We start from the raw sequence: 18,265 nt of genomic DNA on the forward strand, positions 1-18,265 counted from the left end.
TACTAACTGGCTTTTCTTGATAAATTTTCTTTTTATTGGGCAGCTTCAAAGGGCCCTGAAAATGACTTGCAACTGGCCAGGCAAAAGGAATCTGCTAATCCTGCCTTGCTGTACAACCCAGCCAGGGGAACACTGAAACCACCCTCCGTAACTGGAACTGGCTTTTGCCTTGCTGAGTGTGCCTGCCAGCTCCTGCCATGGCAGTTAAACACTCCCAGCAGTGGAGTAACATGGCGGTGAAGCTGGTGAAACAGTATAAAGCCATTGCTAAAACTATTCAAAGAATTCTAAATTGTACGTGGTTATGTGCCACAACAAATTCAATTGAAAATGGACAATGTATAAAGCTGTGATTCTTTGCACATTGTTTTCAGCAGCTCTCTCATAGGAGAACACTGTTTTCAGAGCCACCACTTCCTCCCTTTTCCCTGCTGGTGCAGATTATCATCCAGCTTCCACAGTATGACCTTCAGCAGATACCACATTTCATTTTCATCTTCTTGTCTTAAAACATGCCTGTGTTACTGGTCATTACCTCATTTGAGTCCTGAGCAGTCTCATCTGTCCAGGTAAGAAAGAGCATATCTAAAAATGCCATTCATCATTTATAACAGTGTCTTTATTATGAGGAATTAGTATTGAGCTGATTGACTTAGAGTTGTGTGGCACCTGGGCTGTTGGCTCAGTGAAGAACCTGAGCTTGCATGAAACATTGCAGTATAATCCAATGTTTTTTTGAATTTGGGAAAAGTCTTCAAAATGTATTTGCACTTTTTACATCAAAATTCTACTGTTGCCTCCATAGGCTGTACAAAATTTGTTCAGAGTAAAATACATAGAAAAATATGTCTGTTACAATTAAAAATATGTGTACTATAATGAAAGTAAAACATTGAATTGTCAAGCCAGTATTTTATAAAATACAGTAAACATGATTGTGAATCTGAGAATTTGGTTTGTAAAAACATACATTCTTTTGCATATACAATTCCTTCTTTGAAAAGCCACATTTGTGCAGGAAGATTTTGCCTTTGCCTTTGTCATTCCTGACCTTATTTGAAAATTACAAGCATAGTGGTCATTAAAACCAAGATGTGTATGGTTGGTTTTACTGCAGCTGAAGCCCGTGTGAGCTCTTGGTAGAGGGGAGTTTTGGGACATGAAGCAACTCTTGATCTGATCTGATCTGAGACCTCTGGGAAAGAGAAGTCCTGTTTCAAAGCACTGAAGTTTCTAGTATTGTCAGGTATTTCCACTGTCTTCAGCATCGATTTAAATCCTGGTACAGTAGCCTAGGAGGAAACACGAAAGTGTTCTTTGTTTGAAACATTGAGTTCAACTGTGAAACAATCATTGTTTACACTTCAAATGTACAGGGGAAAATGTTGCAAAGATACATTTAAGAACGTGGAATGGGAAAAGAGTAAAGTTTTCATGTTATAGCAAGAAGACTCTTGCTGTATAAGAGTCAGAATCCTGCAGTGATGCTTAAGCATAAGCCTTTGGCAGCAGACAGAGCCTACAGGGCATGGATGTTCTTTGGACTTCCACAGCGAAACCATTTTTACACAAGGAAATGACAATCACGATGGTGGTGTCAGCCTGGTGCTGCAGATCCCAGCCTCCACCCCCTCACCCTGCAAGAGCTCTGTGGTTTGTTTCAAACATCTCAAGCTCCTGTTGCTGTGTTCCAGATGCTCAGCCCAGCTGGCTCCACCATCAAGGTCCAAGTTCTTATCTCTGGACATTAAGGACTGTATAAAAAATTTCCTTTCTGCAGACTAATATTTAAATATATAGTTTTTTAAAAGACCACTGAAGAGTCTTTACACCTCGTATCCATGACTTGAGCAGTTCAGCTCACCCACCTCTAAGGCTGTAGAGTCTCACTGTGCTCAGGAACTCAGTGCAATTAGAAATAATACTTCAGTAAGGCTGCATACTCACATTGATCACATATGTCCCAGGCAAAAGGAGAAGAAAGTATTCCCCTTGTTCATTTGTTCTGTAGGGACAGATGTGTGGCCTTCCTTTGGCTTCCACAATGGCGTTGGGAATAGGATTCCCATTCTTATCAGTAACTTGGCCTTTGACACCTATGGAAAAGGGAGAGGAGGGAAAGATCATGAACTGTAACTGGTGAGCCTCCTCTGAGAAAGGCAGACTGTTGCTGGATGCACTCAAAGACTATTTCACCACCAGCACATCTAATATTATTACTAGTCCCTTTGGCCTTGCTCAAGGGAATTAAACCAGAAAATCCTTGGCTGTTGTTGTTAGTAGTTTACCCTCGTGTTAGATTAGAAAGCAGTATTGTAATCTCCTCTTCTAAATCTCATTTGCTGAAGGCATCATACACACTTACTGTATGTCCTTTACTGAAGGGCTTCGATCTTCAGTACGGGTTTGGCAGTTTTTGCACACAAACACACACACACACCCTTCTTTTTTGTGATTTAAAATAAGTCTGCCTCTTGTCTAGTACTTTCCAAAGGCAGAATACCAACAATGTCTGCTTATGAAGTAGTTTCCCTCAATTCCCACACACCATCCTCAAGGCAGCACAGGCATTAAGCAGACATAAAATAGCAGTCAGATCTTTAGGGCAACAAGATGCAAGATAAGCAACAGGTTTGTGCAAACCCTTCAACTCATGATAAAGCACCACAGCTTCACTAAGCAGCACTTCTCTTCCAAATGTGAAGTCAGATCACACCTAGAGAAGCCTTTCAAATTTACAAAATCCAAGCAGAGAAGACCCATGACATTTGCTGTGCTGAGGTACACATACACTTAAGAGGCCTCTGAAATTAATGATTGTCCCAAGGCTGCTCAGGAAAATGAGGGGAGAGGGGGAGTGCATGGTCAGACAACCCCCAGAGCCTGTCCCTTGCTCCTGCCCCAGCACATTTTAAGCCCCTTGCACAGCTGTAGCAGCACCCATCGCCCCTCGCCTGACACAACTGTAAGTTCTCCTGCCTTAGCCATCCCTGGCTTTGTAGCACTCTGTGTTCAGAAGCTCCAGGTTAACACCAGATCTCTCCCCTGTGAGCTGTGACACTGACCCAGGCTGCTGAGGAGTCCCCTCTAAGGGGGCCTCAGTTTTCACTCTGCCCACATTTGCATACCCACCTAGGTGCACTTGTTTGATATACTCAATCAGAGCAACTTTGTTGTCTCTCCAGAACTTTTCCAGCTGGTCTGCTGGAGGATATTTACAGCATGACAACTCCAATGTAATTTCAAAACACTGTCCCCAGACATAGTTGTAATCTTGCATTCCACCTTAAAAGTGAAATAAAAGGATTTTCAGCTGCAAAGAAACACTGTGGCCAAACTAAAAGACAAATAGAAGAGTTAAAAGTTGGTACTTGCATCATACCTGTAAGAAAAGTAATTAAAATAAATTATTCCTTAATGCCACACTTGTATCTACTGCCTCCTGTGAAAAACCAACTTAATTATTTACTCTAGTTAGTGTGTTTTCATTTGGAAATGATGATTGTGGCTGAGAAAGGGTGGGTCTATGATTTAAATTCATTCAAGCTTTCCCAACTATAAAGGGACAGATAGGCTGGCAGAGGATTTGCCACTGCCAAAGCCATTCCAAGACCCTTTTAAGTATTTGAATTAATACGATGAAAGCAACATACACAGTGCACAAGCCCCATATTCTATCTGACTACACATAATAATGAAAACATTTATTTCAGTAGTTAAACATTAAAAAATGGATGACATATGAATAGAAGATTGGTATTCTTTCTGAAAGGAGAAGATCTTGATGCCAAGTAGTGTGTGTTCATGTGAACAATGTATACAGCTACTGCAGGCCTTAATCAAGGGCACAGAAGCAGGCAAACAGCAGCAAGTGCCTCATTCACTTGTGTAATTGCTGTCTGGAAGAGTCTGAAAACACCCAGGTCCTGCTCACAGGATCTGCAGGAACAAGGTGACTTGCGCTCTTCATCAGCCCTCTACTCTGACTAAAATCACTGCCCTTTCATCATCAGAGATGGCAGGAGAAAGTGAGAACATCTTACCAGAAGCAGCTGACATTCTTACCTTCCAGCTGGTACCAAGAGTACCCATTGGTAATGCCTTCTGGGAAGGTTTGTCTGTTGTCACACCCCGTCCCTTTGTACATGCTGGCATGGTTGGAAGAATATGTTTTTGCCAGGTGAATAAAGACATCATCATCTGGAGATCTGCTATAGCCTTTCAAAGAGCCAGTAACTGCAGAGTGAAGATAACCATAGTGCAACTCTCATTACGGGTAAAACACACAATGTTGGCTTACTTACATGCATGATACACATCTCCCAAATGGCCATATTAGGCAGTGAATTTTGATGGGGTTTATCAAATTCTGCCCATTCCAGCTCAAAAACTAAGCGAACATAGCAGGAATAATTTTTGTTATAAATTTTGTTTTGGTACAGCCAACATTCCTTAACCCAGTCAGTTGTGAAGAACAGTTTGTCACCAGCTTACCTGGGTTACCATTATCAAAAGTGTAACTGGCAACCAGGGCACCCCCATGCAAGTTTGCTGAAAGAACAAATGTTTCATTTTTTATCCAGTCCATTACTGCTCGAGTCTCTGGCTGAATGCTGGCACTGTTATTTTCAAAGGCATCAGGAAAATTTCTGTTCAGATCTTCTCCATTCCTGTTATACCTTAGAAAGAAAGAAGACATTCCCATTACTGTTTTGCCTGTGGATACTTCCACTTCACCAGGCTCCCACTACACTCCTGTGGAGATACAAGCACATCTGTGGTGTGCTAGCATCTTCAGGGAACAGGCAAGATGACCATTTTTTATTAAGCATTATGGTGATGGACTTCAGTGTGCTTTCTGGCAGCACTGGAATCTTCATAGGCCACAATAAAACAATTCTAAGTGGAAACAGAATATTTATATGCACATAGAATGTACATCTACTCAGAAGTGAATTGGAGAAACCAGAGCCAGATCAGAAGGACTTTGTCCTCCTCCTGTATCTGTTTTTCCTGCTTGTATAGAAGACTAAGGTAACTATTGAACACTGTATCCCTTGGGCTATTGTCACTCTCAACAGACAGAAAAAATCGAGTCAAACACACGATGCATTTTCTTTTCCCTGAGTCTTTAATGCCCAGCTCAGTTCAAATGCTCCTGTTTTTTCACTCAGGTCAGTACAGGAATAAAGAGGGTATTCACCCTTGACTGTGTTAATTTTTGAACTCAGTCTGTTAAACTATCTATTTGACAGTGATGGAATAAAGAAAATACCCCCTCCATACAAGTCCTATCTATTTGCTGAGGAATACATTTTTTCTCAATAAAAAGGATGGCCTACACTGGTCACCTAAACATCTAAACTCCCCAAACTTTCTTTTCACTTGCTTCTGATGTTGCCAAGGCCAGTGATCCAAGAGAACTTCTAGCTCATGGGTTTGCTTTTTCTGTACATTCCAAATCTGTCCTTTGGGCATTTCTTCTGTCATTTCTCACTGTCACTTTCCCTCTGCTAGCCTGTTAAGCTTTTCATCCCCTTTTTGGTTTCTGCAATAGTCACAATAAAGAATGCAAAAGTAGCACAGGATGCAATGCAGAGTTGCATGTTCCTCTGTGTAGGTTTTTTTTCCTACCATCACTATTAGCACAGAACCCATTATAGCCAGCTCTGCTTGTGCAACTCCTCCTTCTTATTAAATCCACATGCAACATTATTTTTAAATACATTGCTAAAGTCCATTCAATGAGCTTAGACACACCTTTTCTCATTAAGAAGCATTACAGAATTCTCCAACTGAAATAGATTCCTGTGGGTGGAATTTTCCTTCTTTTCTTGTAGCACTCTAAAGGTGCTACAAAATAGGAAATTGTACTTGTGTTCACAATCTGGGTCTCCTGCCTAAAATATGAGGTCATTATGCCATTCTGACCAATTTTTTCTGGCTACACCACATATAAACACCAGTCTGACTCAGTCTTCCAGAAACTCTATGCCATAACAATGTGTCTTCAGAAGAGCACAGGCAAAAATTAGCCCTAGCACATCCTGTGGACTCTGCTCTCCACCAAGCATGATTCAGTCTTCTGGCTAGCTGTGATTATTATTCCCCACCCATTTATTTTACCTCTCCCACCCTCCTAAGCCACCCTTACCTTCCTCGTGTGTAGTAACAATCAGGCACTTTTGTAGCTTCAAATCCATCAGGATTCATCGTTGGCATGATATGAATCCTGGTATTATTGAGTAACCGGGTAATAACTGGGTCACGTCCATAGCTGGTCACCAGCAAATCTATCAGATGGAGCAGGATTTCTCTCCCAACAGTCTGTGTAAAAAAGCAGATTTTTACTTTAAGTCTGACATGGGAGAAGAAGAAAATAAATAAAGATCCACCACCTTGAACTACCAGGTTTTTCTTGTGGACCACACAGACATACAAGGCATATGAGAGCACACTGATCAACACAACTTTGTTTTATGCTCTCCCTTAAATGCATTTAAAGCAACTGAATAGATTAAAGGAATCACTGGAGGGTTTTCACAAGGGTTTTAAACCCAGATCAAACAGACCTTTTTGTATGATGGGAAACTGACTGTATCAGATGCACTGCTTAAATCTTGCATGGATAAGGAACAGCTATAACAAAAACTAGAGCTGCCTGATAAACATCATGTGAGCTTGGGAACAGCCCACTGTGTTTTCTCAGACCCACTGCAGCGTCCCATCTCTGTGCTGGTGCCCGAGTAACCCTGCACATGAGTACCAGCACTGTGTGGCACCACTTGGCAGTAGTGCTTCAGCAGGAAGGGAGGACAAGTCCTCCGCATTTTCCAGGATGCCACCGAGCAGGATTTTTTCTTGTTGATCCTCTTTTATAGGAAGGCAATATTAATATAAGATCAAAGAGGCCACATAGACACTTCTGTTACTGCTCTATTTTTAATGTCATGAACACGTGCATTGGGGAAAACAAATAAATCCTTAGAAAAAGACATGGAAAGACATTTGGATATGGGCTTTAGGTCAAGGAGAAGCAGTGGCAGAGAAAAAGCTAAACACGTAGTTTTGTTCATATAAGTTTGTGTAATGCATAAAAACTGACATCTCCCTTTAGTCTATCAGATTTTAGTATAGTGTCAAGTACCAGATCCAGAGTTAAGGACAATCCTATTCTACCCCAGAAACCACTGCTAGTGTTCAGTGGACCTTATTTTCCAGGGGCACTTTCCACAGCACTGTGACCCATACCTCAAGGGTGCTTTAGGTTCCTAAACCCTCTCTGGAAAGGGAACAAACCAAGACTTGCAAGTAGATGAGTTCTAGAGATAACTTATCTCTACTTTATCTCCAAGAACAAAGCCTGGTATATCACAATATGATCTAAATCAGCACCTGAGTATGTGAAAACAGACTGCTCTGCAGGTTTGATAAATACACTCTATGAAATTTAAGAAGGGATGCAACAGGACCTGTCTTGTACAGGCCGCTCTTTAAAAGGGTGATAGACATCTTGAAGGAGAGGAGAGGAGAGGAGAGGAGAGGAGAGGAGAGGAGAGGAGAGGAGAGGAGAGGAGAGGAGAGGAGAGGAGAGGAGAGGAGAGGAGAGGAGAGGAGAGGAGAGGAGAGGAGAGGAGAGGATCATGGCCCTGGGCATGAGAGATGAAGTTACCAGACTCAGAATCAGCAAGAATAACTCTACCACAGACACAGCTAAACTACAGACAAGACTGGACTGCTGTCTGGAGAAATTGGGAAAGTTCTCTTCTCCTACTGTATTTCTCCTCAGTGCCTAACCAAAAGAAATCCCAAAAAGAAAGGGTAGAGAAGCAGGAGCAGAAAGGGGAAAAAGGAAAATTAACAAAAGAATGTGATAGTAAAGAACAATGTTTACAAAGAATGAAAGATGATCAGATCCTCACACATTACATTCTTTCCACGTGAAGTTAATCCCAGGTTTATTTACACATACAGTATTTTACAGGATTCCTGGTACAGCTGTTGTTGTACTCAGGACACTAGACAATTCAGATTATCATAAGAGTGCTGGTACTTGGGTCATTGCACAGGGAGGGAAGAGCATACTTATTACCAGTGTTTTGGTGTGATAACAGAGGGGTGGCTTTGTTTTGGTCCAGAGCACCCTGCATTGCTTGGGAAAATACATCTGCAAGTATCTAAGAAGAAGTTTTTGTTTCTGGGAAAGTTCAAGTTCAAGGTCAAGTTTTGACCAAGCCCTTGGAAAGCATCTGTTGTTCAGTCAAACTTTATACCCTGTCACTACAGAGGTCAGGTGTGTCTGTGGATAAAAATTATGAGTCACTTTGTTTTATTTTAGAGCTTCAAATAAAGGCTCTAGACACACTGAAGGGAGGCTGCTGACAGTAAAGTCAAGGACAGACACTTTTACCTGCCTCAGTTTTAATATGAAGATAGAAGAACAAGGGACAGCATGTATGTGTTCTGGGGCTTTGGGAGGACATAAACATTTAGTTTTGATTGAAGTATCCCAAGGGAGATGCCAAAGTGAATTGTGCTACTGTATTTCACACCAAGGGTAACAGAAAAGCAAAGGAAATCCCTTTCTCCCACCTCTAGGGGTACAATTAGACATTAAGGTTCTCTGTGCACTTTCAGATGCCAGCTTCCTCCCGTGCCCCAAAGGGAGAAAGTCAGCAGGAAAGGCTTTCAAGTGATCCTCAGGGGAAGCCTTGAATAAAGAAGTGTGTGTGTGTCAGGACATGGATCAATGCTGTAGAAAAGGGCGTGACTTCTCCCTCTGCACACAAATCCTTTAAAGCTCCTGAGTGCCTGCTGGCAGGGCTGTGTCAGCACCCTGCTCAGGCACCACAGGGATTGCTCAAGAAGCCCAGTTAGGGGATCCAGGTTAGCTCCAATTGCACCTGCACTGCAACACTGCCCTGCATCAGCCCTGGGTTTAGAACAGTGCTGTTACCGCATGACAGAGACCTAACAACACCAGGGGACTATGGGTGGATAGACTCTGTCCATTTCTATTATTAAAATTCTTTCCTTAAACATGGCCTGGTTTTAAAGTTGAACGATGTTGAAAGGAAGATCCAAACCATCAGGTAGGACCTGTTTCAGGGCAACACAGCGCTGCCCATCTCCTTGCTGCAGCCCTGGCTGCTCCACAGGCCAGGTTCAGCACACCAGGCACAACCCACCTAAGGAAGCAGAGCAACCAGCAGGCCATCCTGGTTTCCCACTGGAACACCACAGTTGCAAGATGTTATTTTTAACAGTTGTACACACTAATGACTACGCACCGCTAGGACACAGCCCGCTGGGGCTGTCCTTCTGGGCTAAAACACACCAGCGTTCAAGTGGATGTTCACGTGAGTAGTTTGGCACACACCCCTTCATTTCCACAGCAGCAATCGCTGCAGGTGTGTGAAAAATGCCACGTGTGTGACAGGGGAGTGCAGTTCTCTGATTTGTCACAGAAGGAGACGGCCACATAGAGCCTGCTTTTGAACTGGGAGCTGGTGTAAGTTGTTACCACCCGCATTTACCTGGCTGAGAGATGGAGAGCTTTTTCTTTTCCCACTCAGAAAAGTGTGAAGGAAGATAAGGAAAAAAGTAACTGCAGCAAGACAGTGTTAAAATGTGCTGAAACAGACCTCAGCAACATCCAGCTTTTTCCAAAGTCTGTTGATAGCATCAAGATTTGATTGTTTTGAATTTTGAAATCTCTGGTGCTTCTGGGATTTTTCACATTATATCAGCTAATACTGAAGCTAGGTGGAAAATAGTTCACTATGCAATAAATATTTTTTTATCAATAGGGTTTTTTTTCCTAAGGCAAATACTGTTTCCCTGCATATCACTTCAATAAAATATCACGAAGGACACAGGAATACAGGCCTACAATTCCTTATAGCAAGTTGTGCAGTATATGCATCATTCTTTTTGTGCAAATGGATGATAAAAAAACAGCCTTTTTTCCACAGTGGTATTTTGATAGTGTAAATGCAGCTTCCATTAATTTTTTAGGATTAAGAGTAAGAAATTCTACACAAGACTCACTAGTTTTTTTTAAGATCCCATCATATTTATCAAAAAAATTCTACTCCAGTCCTTATTGACTTAAGCCCTACTATTTCAGGAAACCCTACTCTGGATATGACTATGTCTATGATGACATGGAAAATAGGGTAGAGCTGCTTTAACTTATTTCACAAGATAAGGCAGCAGATAAACACATCCTTTCACATAGGCTAGTTCAGACTTATCAGTACAAGCTCAGTTTCACAAAATGAAAGAGGAAAAACACTACTATTTTAAATAATATTTTATACTACTACATTATTATTTATATTAGTGTTTTACTACTATAAATAATTGTTTATTTAAATTAACTATTGTATTATTTAATATTATTTGCATTGTTATTTTATATACTGAAAAAATAAAGCAATCAGAAGTGGACACTTTAGGAGAAAAGGACTGATACCAGCACTGTCATCCTGAGTTTCTTGTGATGGTCCAGTTTCTTTCTACAGCTGCAGAAAGTTAAAGCCATATACTCGAAACATTAAAAGGGGAAAGCAGAAACACACAGGAAGTTTACAGTTTGTTCAGATGTGCTTTTCCCTACAAGTGATATACATGGTTTAGGAACAGACTTCCAATTAGATTCTATTTGTTCAGCTGTATGGAACAGATTTCAGTCACTGGTACAGAGGGTCCAAAGGTGATAGTTCTGCTCCATTTATGACCTAGGAGTATTTAGGGGTTTGGTTGTGGTCGATATTAAGGAGGTGTTGTTCCCCAGGGAGGAATGTATGACTTAGAAAAAGATCTTTTAAGAGTACAAGGCTGAGACAAGACAGGCTGCTGTCTAATTGAGAATGGGAGTTGTCCCAGAAGATCAGGCAACCCCTCCCTCACCTTCCCCCTACAGACTTTACTATAATTTCACAGGCTTATGTATTTTGTGCAGTCAATTACTGCTATCCTGATTACAGTCAGCTTAAATCCATTTTAATTTGGCTCAGGTTAAACAAAAAGTACTGCTAAAATGGTGTCCAGCTTCATACAGAGAACACACAGAGTGGGAGAAGTCTTTTGTTGCCTCTCAGTGGACCTGGGGCAAAAGTTCACTCTATCTGGCAACAGTGAACACAAATTAAAGTCTTTTAAATCTTGGCTGGTTATGCCTTAGAGCATCAAGAAAAATGAACTTGCTTAAAAAAATAAATTTCTTCAGTTCTGAAAAAAACAAACCTCCTCTTCTGATACTGTGTACTCACATTACTTTATTAGAACTTCCTTATTGGGCAGCTTTCCAAGTAACCTAGATTTTCTTCCAGCAGCACGTGTGAACAGCCCACACACATGTAATTCGGGCTCCACCCCAACTTCTATGTTTCTGGAGCAGTGGGCCAGATGAGTCAAAGTTAAAGTATCAGAAGGACAGTATCACCAAACATCACTTGAGAACAGAACTTCTCATTTTGTATCTTTTGTGGAAAACGTCACAGAAGCACAGAAAACCCGACTGCCATAATCCTGCAATTTCAATTTACTAAAGACTCTGGCACACAAGTTGAAGTTTGTTGCATAATTTGTGCAAAACCTATCTGCTTAATATATTTCAGGGGTAGTTGAATCTATCCCCAGTGACTAGTCCAGTAGAATCTTAGATTATGGGAAAAAATATTCAAGTTCTCCAACTCTTCTCTATATGAGGAATTAATTTCCTGCCATCTGAAATACATTTATGAGCAGATAAAAAAAACACCAAAGACCAACAGTGTGCTACCTGTATGTACAAAAGAACCCATATGGCAAAAATCATCACGAGGGCCTGAAAAGGAGGAATAGTTCTATTTCTGGAATGTTCCCTAGGTGAGAGCTTGGTCTGACAAACAACTGGAATGTAGGATGCCTTAGCTAGGCAGCTCAAGGGTCAACCCTGCTCAGACTGTCTGGCACGGTGTCTGACTTTAAAAGAAAACCTTGCCTCATTTCCTCATGAAGTCAATAAAAACCCCGAGATCCTAGGCAGTGGTCCGAGTTGCCAATCCCCATCAACTCCCAGCCCTGTGGATGTGCAAACAGTGTGTGTTTCTATGGTCAAAGCTCCTTATGCGTATCCAGCTGGGCAGTGATAATGACAGGGGTGCTTCCTTGTGGAGACTTCAGGATGTGTGGCCTTTTGCAGTCCAACAATATTGGCTTTGCAAGCCAGCCCAGTCCAGATGAAATCATATCCTGCCTTCCACCTCCTCCCCATCAAAGCTGGGCAATTTACAGTCACAGGTTTGCAATCCCCTTCGGCAGCCTGCAGGGACTGCAGTACGGGGCCTCGGTGGCGCACGCCGCGTTCCAGGAGCTGCAAGCCCTATCTTGGGCACCCAGTAACAAACGTACCCATCTGACACCGTGAATCAGCTTCCTCCCACACACAGCAGAACTCCCAAGCAGCCAAAGTCCCAGCAGCACTTTGAGCAAGGCCAGTGTGGAACAAGGTGAAACTAGTCTAACTTCGGGAAAATTCTTGGCACATAATGTCACAAGTGCCTGTAGGCATGCAAGTGCTCATACACACTATTGTTAGCAGCAATAACTTGTGACACGTTACCCTTTGCACAAGATACACTTTCCATTATATTTTTCTTAGTTTTGGGAATTCATAGTCTAGCACATAAAAATACATATATATCTTGCTACTCCTGTTAAATTATTTGACCTTCACATGAAAGACTGCATAAAAACACATTGTGCATTTTAAACTTATCCTGAAGATGACTCGTATAATCAGGTAATGCTAAAGAATAAAAGAAATATAAAGCAAAAAGTACTGTAGAAAACAGCGAAATTTTGATTTTTTTTCAGATTCAGATACTGCACAAGGTAGGCTCATAATCATAATTTCTCCTTGATCATTAAGAAGTGGGCATTCTTCCCAGAGCAGTTTATTGTTCTGGCATTCCTTTTTCTTTTGTACTCTGTTATCTCAGGTGTTCCTAGTTACACCTAGTTCAGGTATAATCTAGCTGTTCCAAGCTTAAGGTTCCCAAGATAAATTTTCTTCCTACAATAAATAATTTGATGCTTCACAACAATTATTATTTAATCTTGGGATGTATTTGGAGAGTTCTATCAGTCATATTTCACACCTAGGCAATAACAATGTACAAGCAAACTGCTGCATCTGACTCATTGCCAGGAAACTTAAAGCCTCTGGGTTTACTCACTTGGAGAAGAAAAGGCTCTCTACTTAAGAGAGGTCTTGAATGTGGAATAGTAGGACTCTTCACCATGATGTAAGGTTTCCTAAGGCACTTCCACCAAAACAAGGGAACTTTATTCTGAAAATTCCTCAGTAAATACACACATTTTGTCTTCCTTGAGTTATCACATACCTCAATAATAAGAAGCACATGCCTGAGAGAAGCTCACTGTAAACCTTTGGTAAGTGTATTTAGTATAAATGACATTGCAAAAATTGAAACGTACCTCATCCCCATGCATATTAGCAACATACTTGAACTCTGGAATGCCAATCTTATGATGGGTTGGAAACCTTCCCAGAACAAGAACCCACAGGTCTCTACCTTTAAGAGGGGAAGGGGAAAAGACATTTTATAAAACAAGTGTAAAGTCATACAAGCCTTAGAAGAACAAAAAGAGTTGGTCCTTAAGACCATTGTACAAATTCTCACATTTCTCTGGTGCCCACTCAGTCCTTTACATAACATATCAAAGTAGACTGTGGGGTTCTTTTATTCCATGACTATCTGCAATATTAGTTGTAGGAATAAATATGCTTTGCCTTCTGCCCAAGTATGTAATAAACCCTGCAATTTCTAAAGCATTTAAGCGGGACTAGAAAAGAAGGCTCCTTTTTTTTTTTTTTTTAAATAAATACTTTTCAAATTAAATTTAGCAAACAGGACCACTCTTCCCCCCCAAACCCCACCCAATTTTAAATCATAAAGTTTTTCTGAAATATATACAGAAGTCTCTATGATTATAAAGAAAGAACATCTGGTTTTGTACTAAAGACAACACAAAAAAGCTAAACCCATTCATGCATTACTGCTCAGAAAACAGGATGTACCAGAAAGAGCTGTATCAGAGACACATTTCAAATGTAACAGCAGGGAAAGAATTAATAGCTACAGAAAGAGCATTAGTTAGGACCACTAAAGGTGCACAAGAAGCTGAACTTCAAATAACAAAATAAACATAGATACATACATTATGGAAGTCCATACTTAAGCAGGGGGGGAGGGGGGGAGGGAAGGACATTTTTTGTTATTATTTTTAGTGATATTGTGGCATTTCAGACCTCATCTGCAAATCTGTGCTTCCTACTAGTCTGCTCAGTGAGATGAAATACTCAAGTTTCAGTAGATGGCAGCAATGAAACTGGAGCAGCTCTTTGACAATAGCAGTGACAGGTTATAGATTGCTAATGCCCAGACCTCACAAGTGTGCTAGCTGTCCCCAGCTCTACACAGGGCTCGTTGGGACCCACGACCCGTCTGAGAGTAGCCCAGCCATCACTGCTTCTTGTAGGAAACATGCAGTGCTATAAAGAGCTACATGCAGTACTATAAAAAGCCTTATTCCTAAATCTTTGTGGGTCATCAAATCTGCAGTAAACAAACTCTGGAGCATATCAACTTCCCATTTGTGAAGGCATGACCCCTGTAGTCACACACATGCGACAGCATTTCTGTTTTCTTTTCTAGCTATGTGACTCTCAGCAGCGGTACCGCAAGGGTCATGACTTTGGGAACGGGAGAAAAACTTGAAGAGGACTGAAGCAACACTGCAAGATGCACTGAAATAGCTGTAGAGACATAACTAAGAATTCAGTTTTTCTTCAGTTTTAACAGAATCAAGAGTCTTAGGCTTAGGACCAAGAAGCAGCAAGACAGTGCTGAGAGCTGACAGATTCAGAGTGAAACCAGTATCCCCTGGTTTTGCAGTTGCTCTTGAAGACATTGGTGTTCAACCCCTGTAACCATGCTATGCACAAAGCTGTGAGATGATGCTACTGACTCTTTCGTTAAGGACCATATGAGCAAGTAATTCATACTTTTAGAAATAATTTTTTGGCAACTGATTTGGTAAAAAAACTAGTTACTTGGCCTTGCTGTATGCAGAGCCACTGCTTCATTAAAAAAAAAAAAAAAAAAAAAAAAAAAAAAGCTTGTTTTCTGTAAGCCTAGACAAGTTGCAGAGTGGAAAATCCAAAGGTACTAGCTTTTAATTACATTCTTCTTCAAAAGGAAAAGAAAGAACACACAAATCATCTCACTCTAGCCCTTCTCCTCTCCAAAACCTCCAGAGGTCCCCTCTAATCTCAACCATCCTGCCGCTCTGTGAAAACAGATGACAAGTCTTGCTGCAATAGCATATGTTTGGAACTGAAAACAATCCTAGCAGTGAAAAAACTGTCCTTCATAATCAAGTGTGGACAACAACCTCAACTTACTTTCCAACCCTGCAATGTGTCATTCTCTCTCTAGTTGTATCCTAGGGCAACTTCCAATGAATTACCAAGGGAGTCCTTACAGGATGCTCCTATGATTCTTTGTCCTTATGCCCTCTAAGCCCTGCTTCCCAGCTCTCATTCCATCTACTGGAAGGCAAGTTCAGACATCCCTCCTCGGTGTCAGTTGCCATGTGGACTTCTGCACCAAGAGGAATATCCCTGCTTGCAGCAGTGACTGCAGCCTTTTCACCACAGCCCAAACATAAAGGTGGCTACTGCAAGCCTACAACATGCAACTCACAATATATTACTTGAGCAAAGAGTCCAAGTAAAGCTAAAGTGCTCTAGATGTTTCAATCATTTAAGATTTTCTACAAATAATAGTGTATTTTGATCTTAAATTGTAAAATAATACTTCCAGTGTCTTGCCATCAGCAGTACTTATTCCTGCTGCTCTTAATGTGAATTGCACTCATGGGAAACATAAGGAAGAACTAAGTATAGACTAACATTAAATACTGATGTAAATTGGTCTTTCCTACATTAGTGTTCTGACTGATTAGTTTGTGTGAGGGCCATCTACATAATAAACACTCCAATGAACTGAGATACCAAATACTTCCTGGCATTTCCAGCTTGTAAGAAGTACTAACCCTTCCATTAACAATTAAAATACATTCCTGGGTCTGCTCAGCCTGCAGTACTGGATAGTGTATCTATGAGGGATGATGTAAGATTTCTTTTCATACGACTGTAATTAACTGCATATAAAAAGATTCAGCATATGGATGGTTTCTTTAATCATCAGAGCCTAGATAACTCTGGTTTGGTACCTGAAGGGAACAGCTAAGCTTCCTCTCATGCTTTGAAAAGCCATTTCTCACTGCCAAATTGCCAAACCAAAACTGACGTCAACTAATTAGTGAACTATATTTCAAGTGATGAAGACACCGATGATGTGGTTCTGTTTGTCTCAGGACAAGTAACAAGACTTGCATTGGAGCAGAGCCAGACCACACAGCTTCTAGTAGAATAAGAAGCCTTTTTAACTTTTTAAAAAGTTTTTTAGCATTGCCAATAGTTCACAACATGGTGTCAGTATTCTAAACAGATGTACAAAAATCAGTAATTGAAAGGAAGAATTAAAACTGATCTCCAGATCTAGTGGGAAAGAAAGCAAATCAATCTGTAGATATTGGGAGTCTAGATTGTGCTCCCTGTTTTTGTTCTGCATTTTATTCCTGCTTTTCTTCAACTTTGTTCTTTACAGCTTCATTTATGAAAAACTTGTCATTTCAAAGAAGGTTATGGCTAGGAAATAAAGTCAGATGACTGAGGAATGGCTCAGACCCACTGTCAGTACCAGTCAGGCTAGGGTACTGATTCAGGAGTTCACAGGGAGGACCACTTTGACCAAGAAAAAGCAATAGACTGGCTACAGTCCTCCTGGGTTGGCCATGAGTTACACACTGGCTTCATGGGTGGGAACTGCAGTATTAAAGCAGTCCCCACCTAGAAAGATGCAGAACAGAAGAGAGGAAGAGAAATTAACTCTCATTAGAATGCAAGGTCCCAGAACAATTGAATCATAGAACCAATCTCAGAAACATTGAACAGCCCAGGTTAGAAGGAACCTTAAGAGATCATCTGGTCCAACCCTACATGGGAAAGGAAACCTAGAAAAGATTATTTAACACTTTGTTCAATTGCATCTTTAAAACCTCCAGTGAGGAGGACTCTACCTAATTTCTGGGAAAGTCATTCCAGTGAATGATTCTCACTGTAAAAAACTTGGTGAAAAGATGAAACCTCTCATTGTGCAACTTGAACTCATTGCCCCTTGTTTTTTTCCATGTGGCTCCTTGCAAAGAGAAAGGATCCATCCTCTTTGTAACCACTCTCCAAGTACTAGAATTCTATGATAAGATTCCCCCCTAAGCATTCTCTTCTCCAGGCAGATGAGTCTCCTCAGGGCAACATTGTCTTCCAGCAAAACACTACCACAGCTAATGAAGGACTTCAAGAGTAATTCTTTTGCTAAACTATCACCAGCAGCACCCATGCCCTGAGGTACTCTGATTTGTCACCACCGATTGAAGCTAGAAAGCCTAAAGCCATTTTGGAACTTTTCTTCTGCAAGGGGACTGCCCAATAACACACATGGATTCATTCAGATTCTAACAGAAAGTACCAGTACATTACTCGTATAACCAGAAATGGTTAATTAGAATAACTGGTGTAGCAGTATTGCAGAAGTAGCCTTACAAGCATGAACAAATATGTGATTTTAATCTAGCCAGACTGAGCAAAACATCCCCTAAAATAAGCTGCATACCTGAAGTTGATATCAGAAAAACATCTGTAAGAACAACAGTACATCACATTCTTTTGTGAGCATTTATCCTTCCTTTCAGGTATACCAAGATCCACTGAGACAGAATGGATTATCTAAAGACTTTGCCTGTAGCAGCACTGGCATTAGTAATGAACAAAGTTGATATGCCAAGAAAAGCTAGGACACTTTAAATATAAGAAAGTCTTCAAGGTATTTTAAAGAATAAAGAGATACAATCAATCACATACATCAACCAGGCATATCTGGCAATATTCAGCATGGTGCTTAGGTAAGCAGAAGAAAGCCAAAAGATTCAGCTGCAGATCTAACACAGCCACTGAGTCACTGTGTGGGGGCCACTGCTCAGCTTAATACTTTTGGCCTCTTCCCACGGATCCCTTATTACAAACATAAGGCGCTCTCTCTCTCTCGGCAAAACGTAAATAGAAGTA

At 40.9% G+C, this 18,265-nt stretch overlaps 1 protein-coding gene across 1 annotated transcript; it reads right to left on the reverse strand.

Annotated features, from left to right (window-relative positions):
* Window positions 1-1,052: 1,052 nt before the first annotated feature.
* CPM (carboxypeptidase M) lies at window positions 1,053-13,518 on the reverse strand. Its single transcript, XM_062491184.1, has 7 exons — window positions 13,489-13,518; window positions 6,155-6,327; window positions 4,495-4,679; window positions 4,066-4,236; window positions 3,133-3,285; window positions 1,948-2,096; window positions 1,053-1,292 (listed from the first exon to the last, which is right to left on the reverse strand). Exons 1-7 carry the CDS (start codon window positions 13,501-13,503, stop codon window positions 1,053-1,055), a joined length of 1,086 nt encoding a protein of 361 aa, XP_062347168.1. The 5' UTR covers window positions 13,504-13,518.
* Window positions 13,519-18,265: the final 4,747 nt, after the last annotated feature.

Source organism: Cinclus cinclus, chromosome 4, assembly GCF_963662255.1.
Source record: "Cinclus cinclus chromosome 4, bCinCin1.1, whole genome shotgun sequence".
In the NCBI taxonomy this organism is placed as follows: Eukaryota; Metazoa; Chordata; class Aves; order Passeriformes; family Cinclidae; genus Cinclus; species Cinclus cinclus.

Bases quoted from the DNA above. Each gene is read 5' to 3' on its own strand.
- CPM (XM_062491184.1), bottom strand. The intron at 3,286-4,065 runs GTAAGAATGTCA...TTCACTTTTAAG, and splicing joins CTCTTGGTACCAGCTGGAAG to GTGGAATGCAAGATTACAAC. The intron at 2,097-3,132 runs GTGGGTATGCAA...CCTTTTCCATAG, and splicing joins TATCAAACAAGTGCACCTAG to GTGTCAAAGGCCAAGTTACT.